The 17,939-nt window shown below is 39.2% G+C and overlaps 1 protein-coding gene across 2 annotated transcripts in view; it reads right to left on the bottom strand.

Moving 5' to 3' along the window:
- The window catches only part of plppr2a (phospholipid phosphatase related 2a), a 73,835-nt gene that overhangs the window by 54,439 nt on the left and 1,457 nt on the right, over positions 1–17,939 (bottom strand). For both annotated transcript variants that reach the window (XM_036589325.1, XM_036589326.1), the window contains exon 2: positions 12,811–12,938. In XM_036589325.1, coding sequence (XP_036445218.1) covers positions 12,811–12,879 — 69 coding nt within the window. In that variant the 5' untranslated portion in view covers positions 12,880–12,938. The remainder of the gene's footprint in view (positions 1–12,810; positions 12,939–17,939) is intronic.

Here is a 17,939-nt window from a genome sequence, read left to right as displayed (position 1 = left end):
GAGGAGGACGAGGAGGAGGAGGAGTGCGGTTCCAGAGGAACGAGTGAAAGTACAGAACAGAGGCCAGCAAAGAGAGAGAGAGAGCGTATGCTGGCACATGAAGGCCTTTATTTTGGTACAACTGTGGCGAATTTATTTGGAAGCTCTTTGTGTGTGTGGTGAATTTTTTTGGACGCTTGTATTAGAGTATGTGTGTGTATGTGTGTGTGTGTGTATGTGTGTGTGTGTGTGTTTGTCTCTGCCAACACAGTCATCACTAAACACTACTTCTTCCATCAAGCAAAGGAAAAGCTCTAGCAAAACTCCTCAAAATAAACTGCAGTAAGAACGTCGCTTGAGGTAAATTAGTGAGAAACCTGCACTTAGCTGCATCTTGGGCCTTTGGAGACCTCTCAGGTGGAAATGTGTAATCACACGCAATGCACAGAAAGATATTTTTTAACGTCGGTTGTGCTTCAGATGAAACTGACGAGTGCGAGCACTGAAAGAGTACTCAAAGAGCAGGACATGTCTTCCGAGGATGGAAGTGAATTATTAACTAGTGTCATCATATCTTCATCAGTACCATGTTGATTTTACATTCGAGACATTTGAAACATCGAAACATCTTTTTGAGCCTGTGCCTGCGCAGTTAATATGTAAAGATGTATAAGGTGGTCCGAAAAAACTCCCACAAAATCTTATCCAACACCTCTAACTTTTCAATTATTATTTCAGGCTTTACAGGGCAACTCACAGCAGCACACTCACAGCAGCACACACAGCAGCGCACACACATCATCTTACGTAATGCAGCTATAAATGATACTACGGAGAAACATGTAATTCAAACACACTCTCGTGATGATCTGGAGGATGGTTTTGTTTTCATTTCATTCCTGAAGCTGAAAAGGTTTTCACAGTGGTGAAACTAGTAACAGACACAACTAAACTTTATCTGAGCGACTGTACTTGCTAATAGACATTCTGATATGATGTCTAATGATAATTAACAGAGCAATGTTAAGATCAGTAACTACGTTATCTTTTCTTAATTTAGCTGCTGATCATTAGTCAGATTTAATGTGATTCTACAGTGCTCATATTACAGATTTAAACATTCTGTGTAAATACTAATGCACTTGCACACATCATTGCTATTGTTTCATTCAAGTTCTCTAAAAGACACATTTAACATTAGCTCATCTGACGGGGCAGTTTTTTTTTTATCTCAAACGTTCTCCTCATTTGGTCTAAAAACCTGCTGCTTTAAAGGTGCCGTGTGTGAAATTTAGTGGCATCTAGCGGTGAGGTTGCAGATTGCAACCAACTGAACTAAACTCCCTCACCCCTCCCTTTCCAAACGTGTAGTAGAACCTATGGCGGTTGTCAGGTTTTTGCATCTTTGACGATGAGGATTCACCCTTTCTTGCTTGTTCTTCATTTGTCAAAATCTGGGTTCTCAAACTTCTCACAACACAAAACAGCCAGCACTGGCAGCAACCGGAACATGGCAGCCTTTGTTGGAGGAGGACCTGCTCCCTTTGCAGATATGAAGGGCTCATTCTAAGCTAACAAAAACACAATGATTAATAGATACATTATACACTAATGAAAACATGGTTTTGTATACTATACTCCACTTCTAATCCCCATAAATCTTACACAGTTTGATGGATATAGTAATGATAATTAAGGTGGGACTTGTCAAAATTTTTCATATGATGAATTCAATTTATTGAGATTGGTTTGATGTGAAATGGTGCATGTACAGAAATTTACCAACTCAGATTTCTTTACAGTGGTGGTGATAGGAACCAGGGGTCACACTGTCTACAACCCAAATACAGCCATTTTATTTACTATCCAAAACAACCAGTAAACCTACACATGGCTTCTGAGATTAATATGGATTGTTGATAATAGTTGTTGATAACAGTCCCCTTAACATTTTCTTTATGGACTATTTAAGCTTAAAGTGCCCCATATGTTCCCCTCCACCATGAATGTACAAACAGATTTAGGCCTAAAACTTATCTCAGAACTGTTGTAAAGCAATGCCTCAGACATCAGGCAGTATATTCGTACTTAGTGCCTTTCAGAGGCATTAAATGCTTCAGATGTCTCGTTCCTATCACAACCACTGTGAACAATTCTGTCTCAGTAGAATCTCTAGAACATCTCTAGAACTCCTCTGAATGACTTTACATTTTAACCATGTAATTATACAGACATTTTGGAAAATTATCAGACTTCACCTTTAAAGGACAGAACTGGATCTGATCCTCCTCCGTTTCTTGGCTCATTTACACACAGCATGTTTGTCATCTCTTAGTAGGAGTTTTCTGTTGTAGTTTAGTTCTAATACCTCTTCATCTGTCCATTCTCACTCTCTTTAAGCACATAAGAAGGCCTTTAACAGACTGTAACCAAAGAAAGCATTATTCAGGGTTGCCCGGCTGATCAAAGCACAGAGCGGTGTATGTGTGTGTGTGTGTGGGCTGTGTGCGTGTGTGTGCATGTCTTCAGTTGAAAGACTTCCTCTCTGCGACAGGTGCGAGTGAACAAGTGTTAGCCGCCGTCAGACGCCTGATATTTATAGGGACAAGAATGCCAGCCAAACACACACTGCGCAAGGTGTGTGATCCCTCAGTGTGGTGCTAATGAGAGTGTGTATGTGCGTGTATGTGTGTTTCCGTGTCTGTGAGTAAGGAACTACACATGAACGTCTACAGATACAAACAATTCTGACGTTCCAGGTTAGCTCACCGTAACAGATTCAACTGTGAATGGTAAATGAAAGCAAGAAAAAAAAATCAGTAAAATGAATTTATTCTGAATAAAGCACTCACATAGAGTGCCATCACACCACAGTGGACAGAATCAGTACTGCAGCCAAAACAGACAGAAAATACGTACTGCTCCAACAGCGCCCCCTACTGAAAGATACAAAAAAACAAAGTTCCCTTTTTCCTCAGAACTGTCACAGGCCTTTATAAATAATTAGCATAAAAGACTTAATCTCTCTCTTTCTCTGTCTCTCATGCTCACTCTCCCACTCGCTTGCATATGGAGGGGATGCACTGATTATGAATTTTAATTCTAATCTCTTTACAGCCAAACTGGACAATGAGAGATTATTTAGCAGATTTTTATTGGTCTTTTATTTAATCCAAAGCTCACATTGTGTGGGGTAAATGAACACATGAAACACACAAGAAATTTTTTTTAGTACTTTTTTCAGCCAAACTCGCAAATTATTTGCTCTTGAATCAGCCAAACTTGCAATTAATGTTTTTTTTTATTTTAAATCAGCTGCCTTTTTCAGTAACATGGATTAAATACTATTGAAAGTAAGAAGCAACTGGCTGTTTAGCACAATGAGTCCTGCATTATTATGCACACCTTTAGGCACAGGTGTAGCAGCAGCATTCATACACAGCGCTGATATACTGATTGTGCATTCCTAAATTTTCCATTTATCACCCCCACTAGGATTCATGTAAATGCTAAACACATACCGCTAAGGCTAATACTGCTAATGCACATTTTCTTGCTGTAAACATGTTGTATAATCAATTCAATTATTACTGATTTCTAGCACAAGACTGAAACTGAATGCAATATGAATGCAAATGATGGCACAATGCTAAATTTTAACACTTAAAATGCTAACATGCTAGGATAAAGCCTATGAGCCAATCATCGGATACACACATGAGGAGCGTACTTACGTTCCCAAGACTCTAAGGTCCCACGTTTAGGGTCACTGAGTCACCAAGGTAATAATTCAAAACACCATCAAATGGCAACTATCATATAAGCTTTTAAATCTATTTTGAAACAGTGTATGGTACATTCTGGCTCCCAAAGGCCCAGCTAGTAAGTGTTAGTAATGCTTTGCAATGTTGTTAAAACTCTGAAGTTTTATAAACTTCAAAAACCATAAAATAGTAAAACATAACAGTTCACTTTAATCATCAAACAATGGATTTTCATTCTTGTTCACGGAAGCTAACAACCAGAGTGTGTTTTAATAAGGGAATCAATTTGGATGTAGTTTGTATAGAATATGAAAGTTTGTAAATACACCAGCTGTCTGGATGTTAGTCTTATTTTCTTGTTGGACAAACATGACTGAGTCAACACATCAGCATGAGGCAATGGGAAAATTGTGCAAAATTTAATGCACAATTTCTGTGTTTGCTGAGTTTTTAAGTGTAAAATGTGCCATAATTTTTGCACATGCCACATTTAATGTTTTTTTTTGGGGGGGGAGGAATGTGCCTGACACCACTTTATCATCCAATCCAAAATTTTTGAAAAGCATAAAAATCTAAGTTTGGTTTATTATTTTAATTGTCAATATTTCACCCCTGTGTTAATAGCTCCATTTACATTTGTGCATTAGTTTTTTTTAGCATTTTTATGGATGCAGAATATTTGCTTTAAACAATTAAAAAAGATTTTTTAAAATATCAACATCGGACAAAGGTTTAGATCTGATTGGTCTATCAAACCATTATTTAATGATGTATTTATTACACTCTGGAAAAGCACCTAGGTAATGCTGGGCTACTGATCTATAATATCTGTACTTTTTTCATATTACTGCATATGTAACTCTCTACAAATAAGCTTTACATTCCCTGTCATGCTAATTAAGGTAAATATTGTCCTAATTTCTACATTTTATACACATTTCTGAACACCCCCTGTGAAATGATTGTTTTGTTGGTTGCTAAGTGAAAATAACATCCTCTACAGGGAATAAACTCAAATACAGCATTATATATATAAAAAGGCTAGAAAAGTAAGTCGTACTAATAAAAACAGCTTGCGGAGCAAGTTTCAACTTACTCCAATGACTGCTTATAAAAAGAGCATTTTAGAGAGGCAGAGTCTCTCAGAAGCAAAGATGGGCACAGGTTGAGTCTAAAAACTGTGGAACAATTTCAGAAAAAATGTTCCTCAACGTAAAATTGTGAAGATTTTCCACCACCTACAGTATGTAATATCATCAAAAGATGCAGTGAATTTGAATAATTCCCTGTATGCAAGGGACAAGGCAGACAGTCAATATTGGATGCTCGTGATCTATGGGCCCTCAGGCGGCACTGCATTAAAAACAGGCATGATTCTGTACTGGAAATCACTGCATGAGCTCAGGAACACCTCCAGAAATCATTGCCTGTGAACACAGTTCACCGTGCAATCCACAAATGCAAGTTAAAGCTGTATCATACAAAGAAGAAGCAATATGTCAGCACGATCCAGAAATGCCGCCGTCTTCTCTGGGCCAAAGCTCATTTAAAATGGACTGAGGCAAAATGGAAAACTGTTCTGTTGTCAGGTGAATGAAAATTTGAAATTCTTTTTGGAAACCACGGATGCCATGTCCTACAGACTCAAGAAGAGAGGGACCATCCAGCATGTCGGCGCACAGTTCAAAAGCCTGCATCTCTGATGGTATGGGGTTGCATTAGTGCCAATGGCAGGGGCAGCTTATACATCTGGAAAGGCATTATTGATGCTGAACTGTATATAGAGGTTTTAAAACAACATATGTTCCCATCCAGACAACGCCTCTTTCAGGGAAGGTCTTGTATATTTCAGGAAGACAATGCTAAACCACATACTGTATCCATCACAACAGCATGGCTTCACAGAAGAAGAGTCCAGGTGCTGAACTGTCCTGTCTGCAGTCCAGACCTTTCACCAATAGAAAACATTTGGCGCATCATGAAATGAAAAATCTGGCAAAGAAGACCCAGGACTGTTGAACAGCAGCAAATCATTGCATTCTGTTTTTACTTACATTCATTTACAATTTACACAGCATATATATACATATTTATGTGTGTGTGTCTGTGTGTGTGTGTGTGTGTGTGTGTGTGTGTGTGTGTGTGTGTGTGTGTGTTTTAGCTTATTTTCACTCAGAAAATCAACAAAACATGTAAATGGACCAGGGGTACCCAAACTCATGACTATATCAGCATCTGCAGATATGTACATGAAAAATATTGTATATCAGATATTAAATATCGGCATCAACCCAAAACTCACAGATCGATGCATCCCTAATTACTTCTTTTGAAATAATCATACCAAAGTAGTCAAATCTAAATGAATCATGAAAAATTTGATTTTATAATGCACTAAATTATGGCTTAAAGAATCCAAATCAAACTGAATGGATGTCTGGAATTTACATCATTCCTTGAGAGCATGTTAATCATACAGTCACCAATGCAGAGATAGTGTGAAGTTATGACCTCACTTTGCATTTGCTTTAATATGACAAACAGAGAGAGAAAACAGGCAGTACAGTGCGCTACACATGGAGAAACAGACAAAAGGAGACTGACAGAAGAAAAATAGAGTGAAAAAAGCTGAAAGATGAAATTGAGGGACGGAGAGATAGAAGGGTGGGCAGACAGACGGACGGCAAGAAATCCAGCTGATTGGTCTCCATAGTAACGGCAGTAGAAATGCCAGAGTGGGAATTTGTGTGTCTCATCTCAGCCTCCCTCTGTTTGAGCCTTCCAAAATCTTGGATGATTCTTTTCCTCCTTGTTGTTTAAATCATGAAATCCAATCAGCTCTACATGTAAATTCCTGCCAGTTTAAATGCATTTCACAAAACTCCCAGTTGCAGCTAAAAAGACGTGTCTTAAATTTGGGAATAAGGTAAGCTTTACCTCAAAATATTTGACAAATCTCCTCTCACATGCAATGTATAATCAAAACCCCATCACTAAACAGTGTGATGTGCAATGCACTTATTAGCCAGATTGTGCACTAGGACTGCAGAAATAGATGAAATACCATAATACACATTACATTGGTACATACTGTGATTGTGATATTCCCTGCAACACACTAAAAGCCTGATATAAAACATTTTTGTTGCTTTTTACTTTTTTCCCTTGAGGCCCACTTATAACATTGGTGTGATTTTATACACCAAAAATGGTCATAATTATAATACATGACCATTTTCCAACCTCTCTTTGTCCCTTAGAAGTAAAGAGACTGTTTTTGTTATTATGCCTTTCAGACTGATATAAGTTAAATGAGCTATGATCTGATTGCTGTCCTGTACTGTGCTTCATTTAAAGCACTTCTTATGACATCACAGGCTGTCTTTGCAGCATGTTTTCCATATATGAACAGTATGGACTGGGTAGTGAAAGGTACATTTTGAAACTTTGACAATGTTTACGTATTACTTCGAACTCCTTTTTTTCTCAAAAGCAAGAGAAAGTCATTTTTTCGATTACTTTAAACATGCTGATGAACGTTTATTGCTTCATAATGAAAGACTGGCTAGCATTATGTTGACCAAAATGATCTGCCTTTGTTAGAGTACCGATCCAGCACCCCACCGCGACCCAGAAGGATAAGCGGTTTAGATGATGTGTGTGTGTGTGTTAGAGTACCTGAATGCCTTGATTTATGAAAACATTCACAGAACATCTGGAGCATCTGTGACTGGTCAGGAACACTCTGTGATTTGTAAGAGGACTGATTTGAATTTTACAGCTCTTTGCGGTATGAGTAAGCGATAACATCACACGCAGCATCACAGTACACTAACAGTCTCATGAACTGCTAACCTGATTCCTGATCTGCTCATATTGTATTTCTCTCCTGCCATGTTCATATCTCTGACACTGTGTAAGTGTCCAATAGAAGCAGCTTCCCCTGAGACTTTTAACATCGCTCACTGACTTATCTTATGGATCTTTGCTCTGTATGATCTGTGTACCTTTGCTTTAATCCTGCTGATATCAGTGTTATCTATCGCCCTGTTTAAGCTGGATTGGTTTTGCCTTGGGAGTGATTACTGTCATGATTCATGATTCATTATATATTTTACTGAAACTTGGGCTTCTTCAGCAACCTCACTGTAATGTAATATCAAAACCTGATAATAGGCAACACCACCTCGTTTTGGAGACCATATAACAACCAGTATGATGGAACACGACTCAACACAGTTCTTTATCTCCAGTGTAAGCAACAACATCTGCATGTTTTCTATTTCTCTTTCACTGCCATGCTTGTTGTGTGCCCTGTTGTTATTGTTATTGAATGTAGAGCCTGTCGTGCAACATCAATTCAGGCTACATGTGTTACTTTGGGGAACTTGTGCAGATACTTTATCCAATACATCCTGTATAAGATTTGTTGCTTGTACTTCAATCACTGGACAGATGCTTAAATCTAACATTATATATATAGTACTGTGCAAAAGTCAGAGACTACTTTTCATTTATTTAATTTCCAGAACAGCTATTAAGTTCAAGTTAAGTATAAAGTAAAAATCAGAAAACATATATTTAGCAGAAAATTACACACAAAAGCCTAAACAACTAATATAACAATTTCTTTCTGTGTTTATTATATTTCTTTTCGGAAGCCTTGCTTTTAGCACTTCAAAGAAACAAAGAAATCTGCAAGGATATGTTTCTACACCTCCAAAGTTCAGTCTTAGTAGTTGGTTGCATTTTTTGCTTCTCAATCCAAATCTTCTTTTCAGACCCATAGCTTTGAGTTATCTTTGTTGTTCTGACTGAAAAGGAAATAAATGGATGGTGGTCTCTGACTTTTGCACAGCACTACATTTACTCTACTCTGGAAAAATGGCAGTTCTGTACTACTGCATTAAAATGTCTGCATTTTATTCATTTTACTGCATTTGTAAACTTGTAGAAGAATTAATATGATATTTCTTCACAATGCTGATCCAGGTAGATTTTGTCCCAATTTCCACATTTCATCCATCCATCCATCCATCATCTAAACCGCTTATCCTTCTGGGTCGCGGTGGGGTGCTGGAGCCTATCCCAGCTGTCATCGGGCGGAAGGCAGGATACACCCTGGACAGGTCGCCAGTCCATCGCAGGGCAATTTCCACATTTCATTGTTTACTTATTTTTTTTCTACCCAGCCTAGTAAGTGCGAATCCCACCCACTAGTTATCTCTCCCCATCACACGATTCTACCAGGCTGAGAGGGAGAAGGCTAGCGCATGCTTCCTCTGAGATACATGAACCCAGCCACTGCATCTTTTCCAACTGCTGCTAATGTACTGCACTGGACAGCTCAATAAGCTTGGAGGAGAACGCTAACTGCCATTTCTGTTATCTCAGCTAACGGACACTCATGTTGGCTAGCATTGTACTGAGTGATGGGGGGAGGGTGGGCCATCTTACCTACCCAGAGAGAGCCAGGCCAATTAGGCTCTCTCGGACTTCCGGGCATGGATTGCTGTGGCATCGCTGGGAATCGAATTCATGATTATGGCTCTAGGAGGATGGATTCTCTTGGTTTCTGTTTAGGTTTCCTCCTCAAGCCACCTCAGGGAGTTTTTCTTGCCAGGGTCTTGGCCTGAAGTACTGTGAAGCTGCTTTGGGCCTATGTCTATTGTCTCTATTGATTTTGCACCTTGTTCTCCTCCACCACTGTCTCTTGGTACTTAACTGATGCTCTAACCACTGTGCTACCACCACACCAAGCAAGAACTGCATCCCAGCTGTGGTACGATGTGCATCAGTGTGTGTAAGGGCCTGCTTCATATCTCTAGATGCATTTGAGCCCTTGTGAACACATAAGCATATCTGATCCCAGCCACAGCCTCTCACTAAAACCTCCTGCAGACAGAGCAATGCTTCAACAGCTGCACACCGGCTTGTTTCACCAAACTCAGAGCGACAGAGGAGGCGAGGGGAGAGATATAACACATTCACTGTTCATAGGGATAAACACTGCTTCCTCGCAGCGCTGAAATATTTACCAGCACTGCCAAGACACTGATGTACACTTTGGTTACTGTAGCTTGAAGAATCCAAAGCCAGTCAGGTTGTTCATTCTTCAGTCAACAGGGAATATTCTCATGATGCACCTCCTTGTATTAATAATTGATAATTACAGCACATAAATGACTCGGCATTGCCTAGTAAGTAAATATAGGATGTAACATTCAATCAGGCTGAAACCTCAGCCCTGTTAAATTAGCACTGAGTTTACTGTGTAATAACAGAGCAGCTCCTTAATAGTCTTTCGCTCTACTTCCCAGGCACAAACAGTAAGCCATCTGATTACATGATGTACAGAAAAGCCACTAAAAACATTGCTTAGCAGTGCAGAGGTGGGCTGTAACACTATTAGGTATTACACTTGGCTGGAAACCCATATAAAACATGAACAAAGGAATGAACAATCATTGATTCTGCACTTAAAAATAGATGTGTCAAAAAGACTTCTTTAGAACAATGTCATTTAAGACACACTTTTGGTTCCCCAAAGAACATTTCAATAGATGACTTTAAAAAAACTCAGTTGAATTCACTCAATTGAAGGAGAACATAAAGTGTTTTTCTTTGGCATTAGCAACTCATTTTTGTACCTTTGTGTACACCAACAAAGAAATTGCAGGGGCTCAAAGTAGGGCAGCAAAATATGGACAAAATACCATATTGTGAATACTGTGCTGCATCTAATGATTGTGTTATATATTAAAAATGCATTGAAGAACCATGAATGTGACATGGTCGGTGTTTCACATACATAGGCTATACTTGGGCGATGAGTTCGGATATCTATACGTTCAACCTCTGCAGCAAGCTTTTTAAAAATCATGCAAATGTTAATGCAGTTACTTCATACTTGATTAATGCAGAATGCTTTAGTCTTGTAGTATTCTGGAGCTGTCTTGCATGCCTAGCAGATTTTCAATGCTGTTCAAGTGTGGGAACAGTGAAGGCCATTCCAAAATCTTCAACTTGCATTTCTTAAAGTAGTTCATGGTGGATTTTTAGGTACGTTTTTGGATCATTGTGCTGTCTTAGAAGTCAGCCTCTTTTCAGCTTCAGTTTCTTGGCTGTGTCACATGTGCTTTCACAATTTGCTAATAGTTTGTGGCATTCCAATTTCCTGTGCCACTGGCTGCGGCGCAACCCCAAAGTATAACAGATCTACCTCATGCCTAACAGTTGGCAAGGTGTACTTTTTGTCACATGCTGCTTCTTTTCTTCAAACATACATTTGGTGCAAAGATATCCATTTTTTTTTATTTATCAGTCTACAGCACTTGTTTGCAAAATGCATCTGGCTTATTTTGGTGTTGTTTTGCAAACTTCTGACTTTTCCAATGAGATCACAGGTAAGGTTTGCTTCTGATGACTTATCAATGCAGATCATGTTTGTTGAACAATGCTGCAGGTCCTCTGCTTTCTTATGAAGGTTTTGCTTTGGTCTTTTGGTCAACATGTGAGCAGTTCTATCTGAGAGTTTTATTGGTCTTTCAGATCTTTTCCTGACTTCCACTGTTCTCCTTAACTGCCATTTCATAATGACATTTGGAATGGTGGAAATTGTGAGCTTGAAGAATTTTGATATCTTGTTTAGCCTTCCTCTGCTTTGTAGGCATCAGTTGGCTTCGTTTTCAAATCCTGAGCCAGCTGCTTAGAGAAGTCCATGGTTGTTGAGTGTTAGAGAATTTATTGTGCTCTAGAATTGTCATTAGCTGACCTTTCCTAATGGCAATTCTTGACCTGTCAGTCTTAACCAGTCAATTAAGATCTAGAATGTTCTGAGACTTTACAACTGTAATGGTGTCCAAACAATTGTACATGCCATAATTACTATTTTTTCTGTTTTTTAAGTTGATCATGTCTAAAGTAACTGCTTTTTAAGATAGTGTGCTGCAGAGGTTTACTTCTTTACTGCTGCCGCCTCACAGCAAGAAGAGCCTGGGTTCGGTTCCACGGCTGGGTGACCAGGGTTCTTTCTGTGTGGAGTTTGCATGTTCTCCCAGTGCCTGTGTGGGTTTCCTCTGGGTACTCCAGTGCTCAAGTTTCCTTCCACAGTCCAAAGACATGCTGTCAGGCCAATTAGACATGCTAATTTGCCCCTGGATTTGTGTGTGTGGCTATATATGTCTGTCTGTCTGCCCTGCGATGGACTGGCGACCTGTCCAGGATGTATCCTACCTTCTGCCCAATGACTGCTGGGATAAACTCCAGAACCCCTCCGTATCCCAGAAGGATAGGCGGTTTAGAAAATAGGTTTGTGTGCCCAAACTTGCATACAATTGTATGAACACCACATATAAAGACACAGAAGGTTCGTTTGTCATTTTGGATAGTAAATAAAATGGCAAAATTTGCATTGTAGACATCACTTCCTATTACTTTTGTAGAAATAAATTAGTGTTGATAAGTTTCTCTTCAACTATTTCACATCAAAGCACTCTGAAAGACTGTTCACATTTTGTCAAATTAGGTATAAAGTATAAAAGATCAGTGGAATTTACCTCAGGCTGTATTATTCTGATCGAAATCTTTCGTTTCTTAGATCACATGAATGCCTTGATTCGTCCAAACACCCAAAGAACATCTACGATTGGTCAGGATGCTCACAGCGCACAGCAAAACATTCAGTGATCAGCTAGAGGCTCATTTCCATATCACAGATGTCTGAGACATCAGTATTGTGAAGGTTGATATCAAGACAACAACTAGCAATATACTACACAGCCCTAGCTCAGAGAAAGCTGTGTACACAAGAAATGTAGAGATGAAAAGGGAGTGAGGTCAAAAAAGAGTGAACCAGTTATCAAAAAGAGATGTGAAAAAAGAAACCCATCATGATTAATCTTTTTCTACAACCAGCTTTGATAAAAAGCTCCCATAGAACTTAGAATTGGCTTTGAAGCATCTCAGTACAGCTTTCCTCCTCAACAAACAGCAAAGACATTAGGAGCATCAGAGGTCGTAGTTTTAAAGTATAAAGCATGTTCCAGACCAAAGTTTGTTGACTCACCTCCACGAAGAGGAAGCAGGGCAGGATGGAGGTACTGGTCTTCACGCCAGGCTTCTCCTCAGCAGCCATATTGGATCGTTCTTGCTCTTTCTCTCTTTAGCTTCTACTGTCCTTCCAACTTCTCACACCTGAGGGAAAGAGGACAGATGGGTTAGCCTGAGGCCGACATGCATAATGCCTCCTATAGTGTTCCCATTATGTAGAATGCCTGATATGCCTATTCATTTGTGAAAAATCTATAGGTTTGAGTGAACTTGAATCATAAACAACTGACCAATGAAACCTACGGTACCATCATGCTTCCAGACGAACATGCCTTGAACACCTAAAATAAAACACCCCCTCTTAGTTCATTTAAAAACAAACAAGGAAAATCTCCTTGACTGCATTTGTAATCAGGTCACAATCTTTGCAGAACAAGACAACATCTACAAGCGGTTCGTTTTAATCCCAGGGTGCAAGCTCACTGCAATGTACACACTACTAAAAATGAAGGTGCCAGAGAAGATCCACTTTTTTTAGGATCATACATCCAGCAGGGATGCGCACAAGTACTTGATGACTCTGTTAACTGTTTTAGTGCCAGAATCCAAATACTGAAATTGCTTTGTTACATTTTATCACTGAAAGATAGAGAAAATATGAAATGTCGTATTTTAACCCTCTGGGGTCCACGATCACACCCGCAAGTGTCAAATTTGATGTTTCTATATATGTTTCTCTATCTTTGTGATAAAACAGTGCAGAAATAGGGTTCAAACATTTCCTGATTTTGTAAAATCTGGCCTTTTGATTCCGTCTTATCGTACTTGACTCACTTCTGGAGTTATGAGGCTATGAAGAGGGGTTAAGATAAACGTCATTTGCCTCTCATCGTGTGTAATTGGTGGATTCAAACTTAGCCATCAGGTTGGTAACCCTTCATTGTCCATTTACTCGACATTGGAGACACATATAAAATGGAGTTCACAGCTGTTGAAGTTGCTGCAGTGGTTTTGGAAAGTTGTGACAAAGATAACAGAGCATTTTGATATGAAATGTATGCGTATCATGTTATATGCAAGTGCTTTTGAAGGCAAATATAAGAAGATATGCAAAAATCTAAAAAATGCCCTCAGACCTAGAGGGCTAACAGGAATTTAAAATGCAAGTCACAAGTGCCTACATGAAAGTGGCTTGCCAAGGACGCATCGCTATGTATGTGACTGAGAAGGCAGATGTAGCATGGCTTTATCGCAAACTAGGCTAACTTCGCCAGCTTAGGTTGGCTAAATCCACAAGCATCCTACCAGTTAGCTGTAGTTTTAGCTCATCACTTCGTCTGAGGCTTTATTTCTGAGCAACACCAGTGCTGTCACCTAAAAAGCTAAGTTACAACTCTACATTAATGTCGTTTTTTTCTTTCCCTGTTTTTACTCGATGATCCATTCATTGACCCTTAAGGGTAAATAGAAAAATTAGTTGGAATGCACATCCCTAATGTCCTGGCCAAGACCCATTCGCAAAACATTATATTTAAAAGTGTGCAAGAAAGATGAGCCTTCCAGCTTTCTGTATGTCTTCTTTCATAAACGACAGTGTGCCTTGGTGTTCAGCGCTTTGGGAAAGGTAAATAAATAAGGCATGAAGAGAAGCTCTCAGGCTTTTTAGAACACGCTCCCCTTGAGTGGCGAGACTGGAACATGTTGTAGCTATCACACAGCCCTCAGGTTATGAAAAACAGACCAACGGAAGAGAACAAGAACATTTACTGCGATATACACCCTCAGCAGCATGAAAGAAGATGAGAATCATAGCTGTTTCGTAATAGACATTGCAGCACAATCCCAATTCCAGCTTCACCTGTCAGGTAAAATGGGAATTCCACAGATTTTTCAAAGTGTATGCAAAATGAAACTGTTAAGATGTAAACAAAGTCATTCAGAGTGGTCTGAAGTGAAATGTCCAATTCTAGACAAACTTGCTGGATAAACGTGCCAGAATTGTTCACAGGGGTTGTGATGGGAACCAGACCTCTGAAGTGTTTAATGCCTGTAAAACCTACATAGGAAGCAGCTACAAAAGATGGTTGTGAAAAGGCTGCTTACGTTATTGTTTTAAGATTAGGTTTTGGCCAATAGTTAGTGTTGTAAGGCAAAATAGTCCTCAAAGAAAACTTTTGTTTGCTGGTTTTAATACAATTTTACAACTACCAGCATTACATATGAAAACTCAGAAGACACATATAGGCTCACTGGTCCTTTAGGTAGTAAAGCAAATGGCTAAATTTTGCGTTGTAGACACTGTGAGCCCTGGTTCGTATCACCACCGCTGTAAAGAATTCGGTAAGTTTTTCTGCAGCACACCATTTAACACCAAATCATTCTGAATAAATGTTCAATCTCAGTGACTGAATTACGCAGACATTTTGAAATATCTGTGAAGTTTCCTTTTAAGGTCCAGAACAAGACCTATGTCCCAATTCAGGGGCTGCATCCTTCGGAGGCTGCATTTGAAGGCCAACTGCATCACAGCAGCATGACCTGGCTGTCCCATTTCGAAGGCTCCGAGAAATGTGTCCTTCTTTTCCATGGCAACAAAGGATTCAACGGGAGGATCCTTCGCCAGCCAACATATCCCGAGGTTCATTGCGTGCCGGCAAGGATTTGAGAACATGGCCTCAGCAGATGAGCAAAAGGTGGCTGAGGAGACACTTTTAAATGTAAGTATTGGGTTTAAACTTTAAGCTAACGATACAAATGTTTTAAAAAAAGCCAACGTGGTCTGAAGCAAAACTTACGCTAACGTTTTGTTTTGTTTTAGGGAGCGAGGAGCAGACAGAGAGAAGCATCTCCAGCTCTAATAAATGAAAAAAATTAAAAACAAAAGAACTTAAAAAGAACTTGACAAGAGCAGCATTTTAAGGGCGGGAACAGCGGCGCTGTGAAGCAAACAGGAAATCTGCCGTAGAGCAGACCATCTCATTTTGGTTCAGCCTTTGCAGGTTTACACAGCCTTCGAAGGACACACCTTCGTAGGCCGCATCCTTGAAGGATGCAGCCTCTGAATTGGTACATACTCATAGGCTGTTTCACAAAATATAGTATTGAGTGGTCGTTTGGAAGGTGATATGGTAGGATTTACAGTAGCTGTTTGAGAATAGTTCTTACGGAACATGCAACAGAAAAGATTAATGAGAACTTAGCATGTGGAAATCCTTCATTAGATGTTGTCAGATCAGTGACGGATTTCTCAGTTTATTGGAGGTTCTCAGAGTGCTATTGGCAATGAGAATAGAAATAGAGAACACAAAATCAGACTGGACAAACACCATTGTGGCTAAAGATATGATTTAAAACAGGGGGGGAAGAAACAGCACAACTGTTCTCTCTCTCTCTCTGTCCATATGGGTTTCTATCTAATTTAGTTCTTCTCAGTAGAGGTGCCACTGATCCAATACATCACCTCATCCATCAGGACATCCACAAACATTGACTGACAGCATGCACCCATACCAACTAACCTATATCTACTCATCTCTGTCAAGAAAGATGGATGAAAAAGGAAGAGGAGGAAGGAAGGCAGGGTGAAAGAGAAACAATTAAGGAGACACACCAAGAGAATAGCCACATGTCAGAACTCCTGAGCATCTGCCAACAGACTAATGCTAAAGGGCGTGCAAACTGGAGGTTATGTTACCCAATATTACCCAAATATTATCATTATTATAGCTATAGATACATGTTTAAGCTCACACATAAAGTCATGCACAACGACTTTTACCCTTTTAAACCTTAACATAGTCACGTTCACACTCTCTGTATCCTGCCATGCCCTCTCTCACTCTGACCTTATCCTTCTTTCTGTCAAACTCAATGAGCAAGGCAGCGGCTTGAGCTTGTAATCTCCTTGTAGCTGTACTGCCTGGATTGGAGGGTATGTGTGTGTGTGTGTGTGTGTGTGTGTGTATGTGTGTGTATGTGTGTGTGTGTTTGGTCTGTTACACTACTGCTTTTGGCTTTTGATTTGTAAATGTCATGTCTCCAACTGGCCAGTAAAATCAGCCCTTCACTCTTAAAAAAGATGGTTTTTCAAGGGTTTTTAGTAAACACAATGGTTGTATTTAGAACAACGAACACTTATAGAACCATTTGGATGCTTAAAGGGTTCTTTGCATGGAGAAATGGTTTTTCAGATTAATGGAGAATGTGTTGTATATGGTTCTATATAGCATCAAAAAGTGTTCTTCTATAGCTACAAGCTTGACATTGTAACAATAGCAGAACCCTTTTTAGGGCTATATAGAACCCTTTTCAAAAAGATTTTATATAGAATCACATACAAGACATTCTCTATCAATCTAAAGAACTATTTCACCATGCAAAGAACCCTTCAAGCATGCAAATGAATAGTGTGAATACATCCAATGCAACACCTTTTCTTTCGTTCTGTGTTCATGGTTCTATATAGAACCATTGTCTTTACTAAAGAGCCTTTAAAGAACTATCTTTTTTTTAAAGAACCCCTGAAGAACTATCTTTTAAAGAGTGTACATCCTTCAGAACAGTTCTTTAGTAAAGGTAATTGTCATATAAAGAAATATGAACACTCAAAGAATCACTGGAATGTAACATCAATTGTTTTCATGGTTAAATGGATTTAGTCTATAATGGAAAACAACCAGTTCTGTGTGATTCTTTAAAGAACTTTTAAAGAATGGATCTATATAACACCAAAAGGAGTTCTGCTACAAATCAAAGAACCTTTATAATTTATTTATTTATTTATTATTGTACTATACCTATGATTCTATTGTACTGGTTCAAAGTCAAATTTAAAAACATTTTGGACTTTTAACTGACTTGGACCTTAGACCAGGGGTGCACAACTCCAGCCAGTGTCCAATACTGTTTGGTGATTAACCTACTCAAACACATGATTACACGTATCTGTTAATTCTAAGGTTCAGTGGATGTGCTTGAGCAGGGAAACCTCCAAACTGTGCTGGACACTGGCCCTCCAGGACCGGAGTTGTGCTTTTAACAGTTGTAGTCATAAAATCATTATATTTTTAGTAAAACGCGAAAATGTTTATTTAACTGTGTTTCAGTAGTGTCAATTCTTAACGTCACAAACTGGAGTCACCACCT

Source organism: Colossoma macropomum, unplaced genomic scaffold, assembly GCF_904425465.1.
Source record: "Colossoma macropomum unplaced genomic scaffold, Colossoma_macropomum, whole genome shotgun sequence".
NCBI classification, from domain to species: domain Eukaryota; kingdom Metazoa; phylum Chordata; class Actinopteri; order Characiformes; family Serrasalmidae; genus Colossoma; species Colossoma macropomum.
Note: the sequence above shows the minus strand (reverse complement) of the source record. Positions and strands in the feature narration are given on the sequence as shown.